Source organism: Oryza glaberrima, chromosome 7 (genome assembly GCF_000147395.1).
Source record: "Oryza glaberrima chromosome 7, OglaRS2, whole genome shotgun sequence".
Classification (NCBI taxonomy): domain Eukaryota; kingdom Viridiplantae; phylum Streptophyta; class Magnoliopsida; order Poales; family Poaceae; genus Oryza; species Oryza glaberrima.
In genome coordinates, this window is record NC_068332.1 from 2,262,676 (window position 1) to 2,278,120 (window position 15,445).

At 47.5% G+C, this 15,445-nt stretch overlaps 2 protein-coding genes and 1 long non-coding RNA gene across 6 annotated transcripts; 1 reads left to right on the plus strand and 2 right to left on the minus strand.

The window, feature by feature from the left end:
* The first annotated feature begins 3,133 nt into the window (after positions 1 to 3,133).
* On the plus strand, positions 3,134 to 5,189 carry LOC127779272 (F-box protein At5g03970-like). Its single transcript, XM_052306002.1, has 3 exons — positions 3,134 to 3,352; positions 3,578 to 4,807; positions 5,104 to 5,189. The coding sequence occupies exons 1-3, from the start codon at positions 3,175 to 3,177 to the stop codon at positions 5,187 to 5,189; spliced, it is 1,494 nt and encodes a 497-aa protein (XP_052161962.1). The 5' UTR covers positions 3,134 to 3,174.
* Positions 5,190 to 5,301: 112 nt separating this feature from the next.
* Positions 5,302 to 9,389, minus strand: LOC127778977 (uncharacterized). Of its 4 annotated transcripts, none has more exons than XR_008018594.1 (6): positions 9,138 to 9,389; positions 7,688 to 7,718; positions 7,383 to 7,609; positions 7,010 to 7,267; positions 5,777 to 5,970; positions 5,302 to 5,541 (listed from the first exon to the last, which is right to left on the minus strand). It is a non-coding gene; the product is annotated as an uncharacterized LOC127778977 (long non-coding RNA). The 4 variants fall into 4 exon arrangements; XR_008018593.1 differs by having other exon boundaries at positions 5,777 to 6,932; XR_008018595.1 differs by having other exon boundaries at positions 5,777 to 5,834; positions 5,919 to 7,267.
* Positions 9,390 to 10,702: 1,313 nt separating this feature from the next.
* On the minus strand, positions 10,703 to 11,956 carry LOC127779273 (putative F-box protein At4g17565). Its single transcript, XM_052306003.1, has one exon. It carries the CDS (start codon positions 11,954 to 11,956, stop codon positions 10,703 to 10,705), a length of 1,254 nt encoding a protein of 417 aa, XP_052161963.1.
* Between the last annotated feature and the right edge of the window lie 3,489 nt (positions 11,957 to 15,445).

A 15,445-nucleotide genomic window follows, 5' to 3' on the forward strand; every position in this document is an offset into this window, starting at 1 on the left:
GCAAAGGAATGTCGAGGCTGCTGGGAGCGAAGTCGGCGGCGGCGGTCGTCGCAGTGGATACCGACGAGGCGGGGGCGGAGGCCAAGTTGAGACTACCCTGGGGCACCGGCGAGGAGGCGGCGGTGGTGGCCGTTGGGATCGGCCATGTCGGTGGAGGGGGGGGCGAGGCGGTGTGATTTGAATTGAACTGGGGGCGTGGTGGGGATGGAGGTGTCAGTGAGAGAGAGAGAGAGAGAGAGAGAGAGAGAGAGAGAGAGATGAGGGTGGCGTGCTCCGCACGACAGCGTCCGGACTCCGGCGGCCGTGGCTGCCGCGGCGAGAAGCGCTTTGAAGTTACTTTGCTTGCTCTCGTCGACGGCAGGTTGGCAGCTGCCACGTGACTGATCCGATGAAACGAAGGAGACCAGCCTGACCAATTAGGTGGGCTTTCAGTCTCGCTGAGTGGCCCAGAAAATAGAGCACTATTTTTCTTGCAAAATACAGATGGGCTTTCAGCAGCCCAAAACAGGTTTTTGGGAAAAAGTTCCTACCCGAGTGCGCGATAAAAACAAAAATATCGGACGCTCCTCGTTGTCAGCCACTCGTTTCTTATCTCGCTCTCCCTCTTCCTTGCTTCTCTCGCTCCCTCTTCTATGGATGCGGCCGAGCTTCGCGGCATCGACTCTGGCGGCCGAGCTTCGCGGCGTTGACGACGGCGGCGATGCGGTTGTGGCTGACATGGCCGAGCTCGGCACGGCATCGACAACGGCAGCCACGCGGTTGTGGATGAGCTCGGTCTGCACCATCGACGACCACGGTGCAGATTTGCCGCATGAGCACGTGGTAGTGATTCTAGGGTACGTCGGTGCCACCTCCCCTCACCCACAGCGGCATCCCCAATTCATGTGGTAGCTAACCACCAGAGCGGAGGAAGAGAGGAAGAGATAGATCTAGGCTTTTCTCTCGAATTTTTTGATGTTTCAGCCCATGCACCATTATGTTTCATTAGCCAGATTGAAATGATGCAATGGGTTTTTCGAAGGTGTTTCATTATTTTTTTATATACTCAAATGTGTTTCATGTTTCAATATATTTGAAACTGTTGTTTATACATTGTAACTTGATGTTCTTTTGTATTGGATTGAAATGTTGCGATGGGATTTTGATGGTGTTTCATATCTTTGTCCTTTGTTGATATGGATTTGTTGGTGTCTTAGTAGGGGGATATTCGATGTTTCATATGTTACACCAAAATGTTTCAGTCTTATTTCAAATATGTTTCAACATATTAAGGGATTGAAACATTTTCGATCTAATAGGTGAAACATTTTTATTCGACTAGTGAAACTAGGGGTCTAGGGGTGAAAACGGATCGGATATTATCCGATCCGTTCCGAATCCGTCCGAAACGAGGATATGGTATGGGCTTATAGAAATCCGGCGGATATGGATAAGGATGCGGATAGTACTATATGTATACAGATGAGGATATGGTATCTCTAAAATCCGGCGGATGCGGATTATCTAACATTTCTATCAGACTATCCGATAGGCTGTTTGCCGGATAATCCGAAATTATCAACACATGTAACCACTCTATCTATTGCATATAACATAAGTTGGTCCATCCAATTGCCTAATTCATCAATTAACCTAGATTTCTTAGTATGAGGCTTTCACTGTCTCATGTCACACTTGCGTAGCTGTACTTTTATATTATGGGCATCATGTATTCATGTTGTTTAACACTTAAGCACATAATTATTATGATAGGCTGTTTATTGATTATTGTATTATTGTTCCTTGCATTGCTAACTCGATATTGTATCGATTGCGTACACACGTAACATCCGATAAATTTAACCCGTTACCGAACCGATTCCGCACTATTTTTGACATCCGAAACAATCCGCTCCGCATGCGCATCCGTAGACTATCCGCACCCGCTCCGAATCCACTTAAAAAATATGGTTTAGGATATGGTATGACCACTATCCGTCCGAATCCGTTCCGTTTTCACCCCAATGTGAAATAACGCCCAGTTTTTGAGAAACAAATCGGGCATCCGATTTGTAGTTGCTTTGAAGTTTTTGATAGCTGGCTCTTTTACATTGTAAAAGTTTCCCATAATCTAATTGTGGGTCTCAATTTTTTGAGAGTAAAACTAAAAAGTCCAATTTGGCTCCCTTAAATTGTAAGTCAATCTAATTCATATCCCTCAACCATAAAACTGGATATAACGAATACCTCAACTGTTAAAACCGGTACAAAATGATTCATAAGATAGTATTGATAGTGGTATTGGTGACGTGACACATTGACATGGTTAAAAATGCTATGTCAACAAGGAAGTTGGGAATATTATGTGGTGCCCACATGTCAATGGCCTGAAACCCGTGTGTCGTCCACACTCACTCCTTCTTCCTCCCTCTATCCATCCTCCCATGGGGCCTCTCTCTCCCCTATTCTCGACAGCAATGATGTCCATGATCGCCCTCTTGCCGTGTTCGATTGCATGAGTGGGTTTCGACTGCACGTTTGGTTGCAGGAGCAGATTTCGACTACACGTTTAATTGCTAGAGTAGATTTTTACTGTGTGTTCAATTCCTCTTCTGTGATAGTGTGCTCGATTATATCTTAAACTTCGACAGGGACACGTGGGTGGCGCATCGCAAGATGGCTAACGCTAGCGTAGGACCTACAGGACACTGAGAAGAATGCGGATTGGAGACGATAGATGAGAAGAGGGGAGTCACTTACAAACATGTCCACTCTATTTACTTAATTATCTGATAATTAGATTGCTACGTGGATGCCATGTCAGCGAAAATCGTCCTCAAAACTTGCATGGTTTTATGGTTAAGGGATAAGGATCAATGGTAAACTTTTTCACAAGTACAAAAGGTCCACAGTTCTGTTGGGCCGAAAAGCCTCTGGCCCAATAAACCGAGAAGAGCAATCGGTGAGTCACCACCTTCCTGTTTAATCGCCACATGGGCCGTTGGCATCGGCGAGAAAAAGCTTCAAGCTTCTCAACGCCGAGGCCGAGCACGGCAGCCAGCAACGGCGGTGGAGGCTGGCTTACCGAGCAAGTTACCTCCCGTCTATTTAAGACGAGCCCCTTGCTCTCTCTGAGACCTTCTCTCCCCCACCACCAAACCACGCCTCGCCCCTTTCAAATCACGCCTCGCGACGATGGCTGATCCCAACGGCCCCCGCCGCCTCCCCACCCCGTTCGAGCCACGGCCCGTCGATGGCCTCATCGGCGGCGACACCGCCGACTCCGACAGCGGGGGCACCGCCATTGTCGGCAACATGATGATCACCGGTCCCGGCGCGGCGCTGGCGCTGGCGGCGGCGGGGACGACGACGACGACCTCCACCTCCCTCACCGAGAGCAGCTGGTTCGGTGGCCGCTACCTCTTCTCCGTCCCCAACGGCCAGGACATCGTCAACGGCCTCGCCGGCGGCTACACCGCCAACTCCAGCAGCGGGGTCATGATCTCCACCGCGATCGGCAACATGATGACCACCGGTCCCGGCGCGGCGCTGGCGGCGGCGACGACGACTACGAGCGGGATTGCCACCACGGGCATGGCCACGACCTCCCTCGCCGAGAGCAGCGGGATCGGTGGCCGCCTCGTCCAGGATCAGGAGGAGGACGGCTCCAGCGGCAGCTACATCGTCCCCTTCCCCAACGGCCACGGCGTCCTCGATCACGATGGCCTCACCGGCAAGGCGACGCCATACGAGCCGCCGCCGTCGTGGATTCCGTGGATTGAGAGCCCCAGCTTGTTCGGCGGGTGGAGGTTCGGGTCAGACGCCGTGGCTGGCGGTGGCGACAAGGACATCGTCGACCTCTCTCCGGCCGGCAATGCTCATGATGAGCTCCCCAGTGACGGCCTCAACTTGGGCTCCGCCGGCGACGCCATCATCAACACCACGGCCTCAAGCAGCCGCTGCGGACTCGTCGATGTGCTCAATGAAGATATGGTGACCGAGATTCTCCTTCGCCTCCCACCGGAGGACCCAGCCCTGTTCGCCCGACTCCAGCTGGTTTGCAAGCAATGGCATGCGATCCTCGGCGACCCCTGCTTCATCCGCCTCCTCCGCAAGTTCCATGATCCACCTCCTATGCTTGGCTACTTCATCAACGAGGATGAACCCGGAAAGCCAATGGAGATCGCAAGATTCGTCCACATGACGACAACATTCAGGGCGAGTCCCGACATATACGACCTCGCATCAGCGGTTGACAGCCGACACGGCCTGGTCCTCTTCTACGTGAGGGTTTGCTCCGACGAGGAGGAGCGATTCGTAGTCTGGGATCCAATGGTGGAAGAAGAAGGAGAAGAGGAGCAGTGGATCGATGGATTTCCCTTCCCCGTCGAGACGCAGTACTGGACGGCGGCCGTGATGTGTGGCCTTTTGGAGTGCCATAACGATCATCTTCACTGCCACGGGGGACCATTTCTGGTCGTCGCCGCATGCACTCGCACGATGGACTCCTACACCTCTCTCAGGATGTACTCTTCCTACACCGATGGCTGGAGCGATGAGATTCTGCACAAGGAGAAGGATCAGATTGATACCAAGGCCTGCGTCCTTGTGGGAAGGAAGCTTTTCCTCCCCACCGTCCACGGCGTCAGAATACTAGAGTATGACATGGACGAGGAGAAGTTGACTGTGCTGGAGTCGCCGCCGCCGCCGCACCGAGCCCGGAGATACGCTCGACGCGCCGCGCTGCTGATGGCGGCGGAGGGGGGTGGGCTAGGATTCGCATCTACTGATGACCTCGTGCTGAACGTGTGGGTGAGGGAGACGGCAGGTGCCGGTGCCGGTGCCATGGCGTGGACGCTACGCGCGTCGATTCAGCTTCAGTCCACCTCGCCTCGTCGGCTTCGCTCACCATGGCGGCGCCATTTTTCTCCATATGGCCAGGGTTGGTCGGATGTTCTGCCTTCAGCCAGGTTCGAGAAAGATGCAAGAGTTGTTCAGGGCCCGTGGTTTCAGCACCAATGCCTTGAACGACATCAAGTCCGTTGTCCCGTACCATAGCTTCTTCTGCGGTTTCGACTTTGATGGATGCCATTTCTGAGGCTGCAAAATGGTGACTGGATGTAGCCTTCCGGAGTGCGAGTAGAGGTTTGGCTACTTCTCAGTTTAAAGCCTTCTCCCTTTGGGTGTTCTTGTTCTCCCAGATGTTCTAGTGCAAGAAACTTTTGGAGTTTCTGCTTGTACACAAGCGTCTTCGTGGTACAGCCACAAAACAACAGTAAAGCGAGAAACTTGACAGTTTCATACTACTATAGCATTCTTGTCTCTTTAGCTAAAGAGATTGTGGAGCTAACAACAGTATGGTACATGCACATTCTTTATCTAGATAAATAGTGTCATTTATCACCAATTGTGGGCACATATAAATATCAGTTCCAGGACTGCAGAAGGAACACTAAAAAAGCAACAAAGGATGTCCTGAAGACACCACTCTTCCAACTTCTTGCCAAAAGGGCAGACCAGCACCATCGTAGTGACAAACCTCTTCACTTCTTGTTGTTCAACCTGCAAAACTCACTAGTATCAGTCACTAAGAAAAATCCCCACGCAGCAAACTTCACATGGAATTTTGCACAACTTTTTGCTCATGACAACAATGTGTAGAGTAATGTTGCTGGTGTACTGGAATCAAATTACATTTTCTCCAGAAGAACTGAATCATCAAATTCAGAAATGTACACCATAGCATAGGCCACAAAATTAATTTGCTAACACCTTAAAGATGGCACAATGTAATTACCTTCTTCTGACGCTCTGAAAAAGACTTGAACTCCAGATATCAATGTCAACATGAAGAGCTTGATCAAGGCCAAAAACCCACCACCAATCAGGAAGCTTTAAGGCTAAATAATTCATGATCTTCTGAGGTAGAAACCACTCACCCAGCCAACTTTTATGACATATATACCTCATGAATGTGTGCAGTGAACCAATCTGCTCAAAACAATTTAGATTTTATCAGTCCTATTTTTTGATAGATCAACCCGCAGTAGTGTCTCCATGCCAAAACATCATTAGCATAACAAATAAAACATGTCAGCAAATGGCAAGGAATACATGGTAAGAAAACGTTGTAAACCATGATGGGACTGCACAAAATTAGCAATGAGTAACACTTATCATGGTTTCCAAGAACAATAAGACACTGTCGTCCATGATATTTCCTGAGCTCAGAAACTCGGGTTTCACCAATGCTACATGTTCAAGTTTATACCAAGCAGGTGGCTGGAAGGCATACTAGAAAGGGAAGAAAAGATGCCGTTCATATGAAAACGAGGACGGATTTGGATGTCTGCGGGAAAAGGAAAAAAATCACCATCTTTGTGGAGTACACTAATATCAATACGGAAACTCCAAAACCGTATAAGTACATTGCATCAAGTGCGATAGCAAAAGGTAGAGTTTCATCAGCATACCCAGAGTACCCTCAAAATCTGGTTTCAGCTGTTTCTTCAATTTTTCATACCCACCGTTAGAGCCCATCTATAAGCAACTCAAATGAAACAAAAGATACGAAAACTGAGTTTAAAAAAAATCTGAACAAACCAAGGAGACTTTTAGTTTCTACTATTTTTTGGATGTAATACAATTACACCATGTGAACATGGGATTTCCTTTTAGTTCGTATATATAGTGCCCAGTTAGATAAACAAATGGTGAATTTAGTTCCCTTTTCCAATATCAGGTGTTGCTTTCTCATTATGACAGAACCCATATCTTTGACTTCTGAATTCTCATAACACACACCAATAGCGAATTATCAGGTGGATGTGTTCAGATGGTTGGCACACCCGATGGACCGCTCCACAACTGGCTATGTAAAGACCAATGCATGTAGCCCATAAAGAGTAGACACGTGAAATATCATTGGAACATCAGGATCCATTAGAAGCTAACTGGATCAAACATAAAAGATAGGAATTAACTTTAAAAAAAAACAGCAATAGAAACGCAAAAGGTGAAGCGTACTAACTTCTCCATAAATTGCCCGTTCAGATAGAAGAGGGTAATCACTAGCAGAGACAAACCAGGATGAACAAATCTGCTCTTTAAACTTATGCATACGTGATAGCTTTGAAATAAGTGAATTGTCCTCATGTTTTTTTTTTTCCCACAGAGAGAACACAATCCAGCTAGCAGTTCTACGATTAATAGATTTATCTCTTGAGACGACGTCTTGTTACCACAGCAGGTCAGTGGCTGTAAAGTACACAGCAAGCTATACTTTAACCTGCAACAAGGCACAAAATGCAGAAACATGGATAAGGGACAGCTGAAAAGGTAACTAAACAAGATTAGGTGAAAATACAGAACACTCATATAATTATTGATACCAAGAAACTTACTGCACAATCTTGGATTATAATAAGCATATCTGACTTTTCCTCTGCCATACGAGAAACAAGGCCAGGATACCACGGGCCAAAAAATATGACATGGAATACGATCAAGAAAATTAGAGAGGAGATATAAATGTTGAGGAAAAGAGAAAGGCTCATCCGTAAATCCAACCCCATTGACTGAAAACTGGGGAGATGGTGATATTGCTGCCAAGAATATCCAAGCAGTATACCTGTATCAGAGAACAGTTTTAGAGAACAAATATATCATGTTTACTTAATTTACCTGCTCCCAGACTCACAGAGGTCACCTGGAGAAATGTTCCAGACTTGTGGTTAGAGCTGCATAAATAAATAAAAAATGCTGATGTATAAACTCATTCGAGCAATTAGTTAACTCAATAAGTAACAATAGGCATGACAAACATCAACATCAGAAATCATTTCTAAATGATATTCGGAGGCATAATACAAAAGTAAAAGAATTCTAAGAGAAGCAGAAACGCAAAGCAGACGAAAGAAAAAACTACCATTTTCATACGAAACTAGAATGTGCCCTGCTGTTCATGAATTAACGGATCAAACCAATTTTTTCAATGCTGCTTCCCTGAATTGAAGGATGCCGAGAAACTTGTGCAGGTTGTTTGCTATGAATTAAAAGGATGCTTAAAAACATTGTGCAGGTTGTTTGCTGCTAGAGGCAGAAGATATCACAATGTTGCATGATTCCGTAAACACATTAGAGCAGGTACAATAGCAGGCTATAAGCCAGCTATAACCACATATCGAGAAGAAAAGAGAAGAGAGAGAGAAGAAAGCGGGCTATAGATTTGTAGCTAGCTGCAACACAGACTCCAAGACGTTATGTTTGTATGAGAGGTGGGACCGGGTATTATTGGTGTAATATATTTTTATAGTTAACTATTGTATGAATGGCTATTAGATTAGCTATAGATGATTTGAAGCCCGTAATTGGCTATACTATTAAACTTGCTCTTAGCCTGATACCGTACAAGGTACAATTATTTCACTAGCTGTACACTAAAGCCTGTGAACATAGTCACAATCAGTCCTTTTTAGTGTAGTGGTTCTGGTACAAAGTCTTCCGACAATCGTTCACTTGTCTCTCTTCAGGGGGAAGAACACAGATTAGATTAAAAAAACTAAGTTCGTTACTCTGTACTACAGCAAGAACCCTGCGTTGCGCGTTGCAAACAGCCAAACACTGATGTTTTCCAGATCCGAATTCTGAACCCTTACACGATTTAAGGCATGTCAAAACTCCAATTTGGCGCCCCAGCTGGGTGCCCAGCCCCACGGTGGAAACTAGGTTGGGATGAAAAGGTGGGTGCTTGGCAGTGGCGGCTCCACGAACAATTTGTTGGGTGGTCCTACTTGACGCTCCAAATTACCACATTGTCACAAATTCAAGTCAAATATAGTACAAATTCAATTCAAATATAGCAGTAAATCTCACAGCATCACAAATTGCTTAAAACCAACATTTAAGTTTGAAGTAACGAAAGTTTACAACATAAATAATTCAAACATCTTACATAGATATGTAGAAGATTACAATACACTATTTCTTCTTATGTACTCTCTGAGTCCTCATTTTTTTTATAATATCTTCTTCGCTAACTAGAAGAACAGGGAAGCACTAGCACTACTGTACTGACTACGCACTAGTGCACAGGGCAGCAAGAAATGAAAAACTTAAGACTAAACTCTAGAGTAGAGACTAGAGCAGTAGAGCTATACCGTTGCACTCAGGGCAGCAAGAGAGCTGGAGAGGGACAGGGAGTCGAAGGCGAGCGAGGCGCTGAGGCCTGAGGCGGAGAGCCCAGGGGACCCGGCGCCGGCGCGCGGGGTGGCGGGGGCAGAATGGCGGCGTCGCGTCGCGTCGCGTCGCCTGCCCCTGTCTCCACTCTCAGGGGCGGGGCGGGGCGGGAGGCGGCGAGCCGGCGCGGTCGCGCGCAGCGACGACGCCGAGAGCCCGAGACGCGAGGCGGCGCGATGCGTCGATGCCGATGCGTGGTGGCCATCGCCTGCACGCCTCCTGCCTGACTCCCCTAGGGCGACTGGGCTGTTTTTTTCTCGTTGGGCCGTCCGTCGCCGGGATGGGCCAAATTCTTCGGTGTTCCCAGACAACCCATTGGAACGGAAAAAGTACACCGAAGGTCCCTCACCTTGTCGTCGGGATTAAAAAACATCCTCGAACCTCAAAACCAGATATGTGGGGTCTCTTAACTATACAAAACCGGTCACCCGAGATCCTTCGGTGGTTTTGACCCCGGTTTTGGTCTACGTGGCGGCTGAGTCAGCGTGGGACCCACGTGGACCCCACATGCCAGGTGTCCACGTCACCCTCTCTTTCCCCTCTTCTCTCCCTTCCTCATCTCTCTCTCACACTCTCTCTCTCTCTCTCTCACTTCTCTACAGCTGGCCGGGGCGAGGCGGGAGGGCAGCGCCGCGATGGCCGCCGGCGGAGGCAGCGTGCGAGCGCGGCGACTTCTCCGATTTTTCCGCCTCCTCGTCCTGCTCGGCCGACGTGGGCGCGCTCATGTCATCGCGCGCGGCTGCCGCGTCGGCCATGGCGAGGGAGCCGCCCCGCTTCCCGGTGCCCCACGCGCGGCTACGGCGTGGGGTGGTGGGGGCCGAAGAAGCGGTGAGAGGGTACGACTACGAAACGCGCTACTTCCGGCAACGGCTGGACCACTTCAAAAACTTTTGTTCTTGGTGTGGCTTTAAGGTCGATCTATGTGCCAAGGTCTCAAAATCCCCTCCTCGAAAACCTCAAAAATTTCTGATTCAATTTTAAATCTAGATTTTGTTGAATAGTCCCACATTGATTGTGGAAGGGCAAATGACCTAAGATATAAGTGGGGGAACCCCTCACCTCAACGGCTAGCTTTTGGGGTGGGAAAGGTCCTTTACGATCCTTCAGATTTTACAGTATTTTAACTTTTGGGCGGGTGTTTTCTTGCAATAACCATGATATCGTGACTATATTTTAACATTGTTACTATGATAAAGCAGTTATGTTCCTACTTTGGTCATCATGTTATTACGCCATTTCTACGAGACGGACCTAAAAAGAGATAACATGGGGGAAGTCAGCAGGTGGATTTGATCAATTGATCGGAGTCTGCCCGACGTGCGAACGCTTTGATTGACGTGGAAGGAAGGGGTGCATAATATTTATTATGTGGAGGGGGTACATAATAGATATGCTATATTTTGTCATACAAATTTTAAAGATGCCACGGGCCAAGATATATACAATACAAGCATGTACTCACGCGCATCTTTAAAAAAAAAAAAGGTCACTCACATGGGAAGAACCAGTCAGCTCTCCATCTTCCATCCGACCCATAAGACAACCCCTCCCTTTTTATGGACACCGGATTATCAAATCTGAATGTGTCGTTCTTCATGTCATACACACAGTAGGCGCAGTCACCAATGCCATTGATGATCCCATCAGAGCATAATCTGGTTATGTTTAAGCTCGAAAAGAATATACAGCTGCCATAATCCGATGAAAGAATTGCCCTGGAGCAGGAGGTGCCGAGGAAGAGAGCTTGGTCACCTAGTTCCTTCACCTCCAACCACCTGCGCTTCTCCAGATCTGCCTCGAACACGTCCAGCTTGATCTCCTTCCTCAGCTCGTCGACGCCCCAACGGCGTACATTGTAAAATATGGGGAGATGCCACCGCCATCGAACCATCATTAGCCTGCCTGTAGTGCACGATATGACGAGGTAAAAAGTGCTCCGCCAACTGTAGCCTTGACAACTGTAGGCTTGAGGAGCTATGCCGATCACGATATCTGCACTGATGCTATCGCTGAACTCGTGAACGAAAAGCTCCCCGTCACTGCTAACGGAGTAGAGCTTGCCATTGTAGTAGGCTATGTCGCGCGCGAAGCCGGGGCCGCCGGAGGCAAACAGCCAGGTTGAGTGCATTCCCGGCCGGTAGAAGAAAACGCCAGAGCCGGCGATGACGGCGGCGACGAGATCAGGCGAGCACACGGCGATCTTCCGCACGGCGTTCTCGCCGAAGCACATGGTTCGTTGTCCCTCTTCCTCCTCCCCGTAGTCGGGGAGGATGGCGTCGTCGTCGTCGTCGTCGCAGTGCCAGTGGTAGGGCAGATCAATCCTGGCCTTGGAGATTGGGTTCATCAGGAAGCACTCCAGCTGCTCGCTGCGGTCGTAGAGGAGCCAGCCATCGAACGAGCCGCGGCAGACGACCGTGCCTCCAGCTTGGAGCTCGTCGGGGACGGGGATGCGGTGCACCTCGCCGTCGGGGAGGCTCTGGTAGGTGATGCGGCCGTCCAAGTTATGCCAGGGGAGCGCCGGCGGCAGAGGGTGCTGCTGCCGCGCGGCGAGGCGCCACCGGCGGCACACGGCTCGGAAGCGGAGGCGGTCGCCGTGGGACAGCAGCCGGCAGAACACCATGCCTGCCAGCTCCGGCTGGAGATCCGGCCATGGTGACCAGGTGCTTTCATCATCGTCGTCCATGACGCCGGCTGGAGGTACAACAACGACGTCCCGCCCAAGATCGGATGCAGCAGGCATCGCGTACGTCTAAGATCTGTACGTACGTACGTGCTTGGGATCTCTATAGCTGGCTCGATCGTATACATTGATTATATATATATACGTATGAATTACCGAGTCCGAAGCGTGCATGGACTTGTCGACCGACTTGTATTTTGCTAGCTACTGCTCCCTCCGTCCTATAATATAAGGGATTTTGAGTTTTAACTTGCACTGTTTGACCACTCGTCTTATTCAAAATTTTTTAGAATTATTATTTATTTTTCTTGTGACTTACTTTATTATTCAAAGTACTTTAAGCACAACTTTTCGTTTTTTATATTTGCACAAATTTTTTGAATAAGACGAGTGGTTAAACAATGCAAACAAAAACTTAAAATCCCTTATATTATGGAACGGAGGGAGCAGCTGTTAGTTTTATGGTGCTCCCTCCGTCTCTATTTCATATTATAAGGTGTTATTTTTTTTTCTATTTTAAGTTTAATCAAGTTTATAAAAAATTACTGTAACATTTCGACGCAAAACAAAATATCATCAAAATATGTTCAATATTACAATTAATTAATGAAACTAATTTGTTATCGCAGATCGGTATATATTAAAATAATTTCTATAAATATAATTAGACATAAAGAAGTTTTACTTTAAAAAAAATAATTCAAAGCGACTTATATAATATAAACGGAGAGGGTAGAGACCGAGTCCATAGGTTCTCCCACAGAGTAAGGATAATAATAATTATAAGTCAATTATAAATTTTTTTGGAGAAGAATAATATTAAAATGATTTTTTCACAACACCGGGCTTTCATTTTTCTATACGGACCATAAAATTCACTCTTTTAAGTTATAACAAACTCCAAACCCCCCTCTCCACCCCCTACTCCTCTGTGCAGAAGCATGGGCGGTGCAGTGGCGGCGGCGGTGGAGGGGCGGAGATGGAGAAAGGCATCAGCGACCGCCGGGTGCGGCTATCCACGCTGCGCATGCCAATGACCCATGCCACCATCTCCGTCCCTCCACTGCCGCCGACATCTTGCTCCCTCCTCGAGCTTCTTTCCGGCCCTTCATCCTTCCTCCTCGAGTTCCCTCGCCAACCGGCTGCCGCCAACGACGACAATAGCGGCCGAGCTTGGAGGCCGAGCACGCCATAGCCACTGTCGCGAACCCAATCCTCAGCGGCGAGCGCGCCATGACCGCCGACCTCGAGGCCGTCAAGGCTTCTGACACTACTGCCCCGCTCCCTCCTCGAGCTTCCTCACGGCCCTCCTTACTCCCTCTTTGAGTTCCCTCGCTAACCGGCTGTCGCCGCCAACCCCATCCTCAGCGTCTAGCGTGCCATGGCAGCAGACCTCAAGGGTGTCAAGGCTTCCAACTAGGTTGTCGAGGCCTTCGACGCCGCCTCCTCCTCGCAGCAGCCGACGCCACCGCCGCCTCCTCACAACAGCCGGTGCCACTGTTGGCGAGAAGAAGTAGCCGGAGGAGGAAGCTACCGGCAAGAAGGGGGAGAAGGGAAATGACCGAATGAGGAGTTGCTGGAGATAGAGAGGAGGGTGGGGTCCACTGACATGTGGGTCCCGCTATTTTTTATCATTTGTCTTACCGACATGTGGGCCCTATAGTCTCTATCTCTACTTCTACTTCTACTACTATTATAAAAGCTGAAGATGTTTTTGTGAAGAGATTTTGTACGTCGTCTTTGTCCGATCGATCACCTGATTCTGCGCCGTCCATTTTAGTCCATCGGCGCCCTTTAAGCCTTTGTGCGCTTTACGCGTCCCCGAGTCCGTCTCACCTACGTAGTCCCGCAAGGAGTAGAGAGCTTTCCCGCGCGATGCATTGCCACAAGCTAGCTTTCCAGCACACAACCGCCATGTAAATCAGTAGATACCTGGTATGTCTTGGGCAAGGAGTAGCGAGTAGTAACATCAGAGAGATTTTCTTTTGAGTAAATTACATATTGAGCTACTAGACTACAATGAGATCGCTATCGCGATAGCGCTAACGCGCGACGCTCCTGACAAAAAAAAAGGAAAACACGGTTTCCTTTTTAGCGCGCGCGCCCCTGACCAAAAAAGGAAAGCCGCGCGCACGCCGTGCTTGGTGTGGGACAGCTAGCGTGGGCCCACCTAAAGGAAGCGCGCTACGCGCCTCACCCCCCCTCCAACCTAACAAATCTGGACCAGCGTCGATCCCGAACGTAGCTGTGGCTGCACAAAAATCAGAAAAAAAACGAGAGAGAAGAACGAAGAGTGTCAATCCAGAACGCAACCGCCGCGGCGCAAAAATCAGAAAAAGAAAACGAGGAAGCACGAAGAGGAGGAGGAGGAAGCACGAAGAGAGAGAAAAGAAGAGCAGATCACAGGTAACTACATAGTCAATACTGTCTTTTCAGATCTATCGACAAAAAACATACAAACTAACCTAGAGAATTTTTAGGTTCTTTTTGTCTTGTGTGAGAAATGAATTCTATGAATCCTGTCTTCCCCGAGATACGAATACTATGAATCTGTCTTCCTTTCTGACTTCCTTCATATATCGAATAAATTTCTTTTGAAGTGCTGCTGAAAAAAAAATAGAGGAAAAAAGGCATTAGTACTGGTGTTCAATTCCCAGTGCAATTTCAAAAGGGTTACTTCTAACACTTCGATAAGTTACTTCCTAGATATGCAAGTTACTTTCCAATAAACTTGAATTTACATTTCCTAGTTATATAGGCATGAGTGCTGTTGTTTAAAAATCTCAGAGTAATTTTAACATAAAGTTACTTCCTAGAAACATGCAAATTATTTCCCAATAAACTTGAATTTACATTTCGTAGTTACATAGGCATGAGTACCGGTGTTGAAATCTTATAGCAATTTTAACATAAAGTCTCAGTGCATTTTTAGCAGAAAGTTACTTCTAACACTTCGATAAGTTACTTCCTAGAAACATGATACATTCCCCCCTAGTTGCCTCTCAAAGAAATTTGAACAGAACGTTACTTCTATCAACTCAATAAGTTACTTCCTGGGAACATGAAAGTTACTTCCAGAAAAACTTGAATTTACATTCCCGATGCATCCCCCCCCCCCCAGCTGCCTCTCAGAGCAAACTTAACAAAAAACTTAGTTCTAACACTTCAATAAGTTACTTCCTAGGAACATGCAAGTTGCTTCCAAAATAATCTTGAATTAAAATTTCATAGTTACAACTTTTGTATCCATTAATTACATTGTTGGGCAATTTTAACTGTAATTTCAGTGAAAAACTTCTGTATCCATTTTGTACCTTGTATGTGTACACAGCATGATGCATTCTCCCTAGTTGCCTCTCTTTCTCTTCTGGTACTGCATCAAAAACAATATGTGAGAAAAAAACCATAAGTATAGCCACTGGTGTCAAAAAATGAGAAAAAATGCTTCTTAGAGGCATGTAACTGTAACTGTCTAAAAAGTTATTGTCCTATTGCATGTTACTAACTTCAAAACTATACTGACTTACTTCCAAACTATACTAACTTACT

What these genes read in the sequence shown, in the direction of transcription:
- LOC127779273 (XM_052306003.1), bottom strand. Translation starts at nt 11,956, where the DNA reads ATGCCTGCTGCATCCGATCTTGGGCGGGACGTCGTTGTTGTACCTCCA.
- LOC127779272 (XM_052306002.1), top strand. Translation starts at nt 3,175, where the DNA reads ATGGCTGATCCCAACGGCCCCCGCCGCCTCCCCACCCCGTTCGAGCCA. An exon ending in GGCGGCGGGGACGACGACGA is followed by an intron (nt 3,353 to 3,577) that starts CGACCTCCACCT and finishes CCACGGGCATGG; the next exon opens with CCACGACCTCCCTCGCCGAG. An exon ending in GTGGGTGAGGGAGACGGCAG is followed by an intron (nt 4,808 to 5,103) that starts GTGCCGGTGCCG and finishes GACTGGATGTAG; the next exon opens with CCTTCCGGAGTGCGAGTAGA.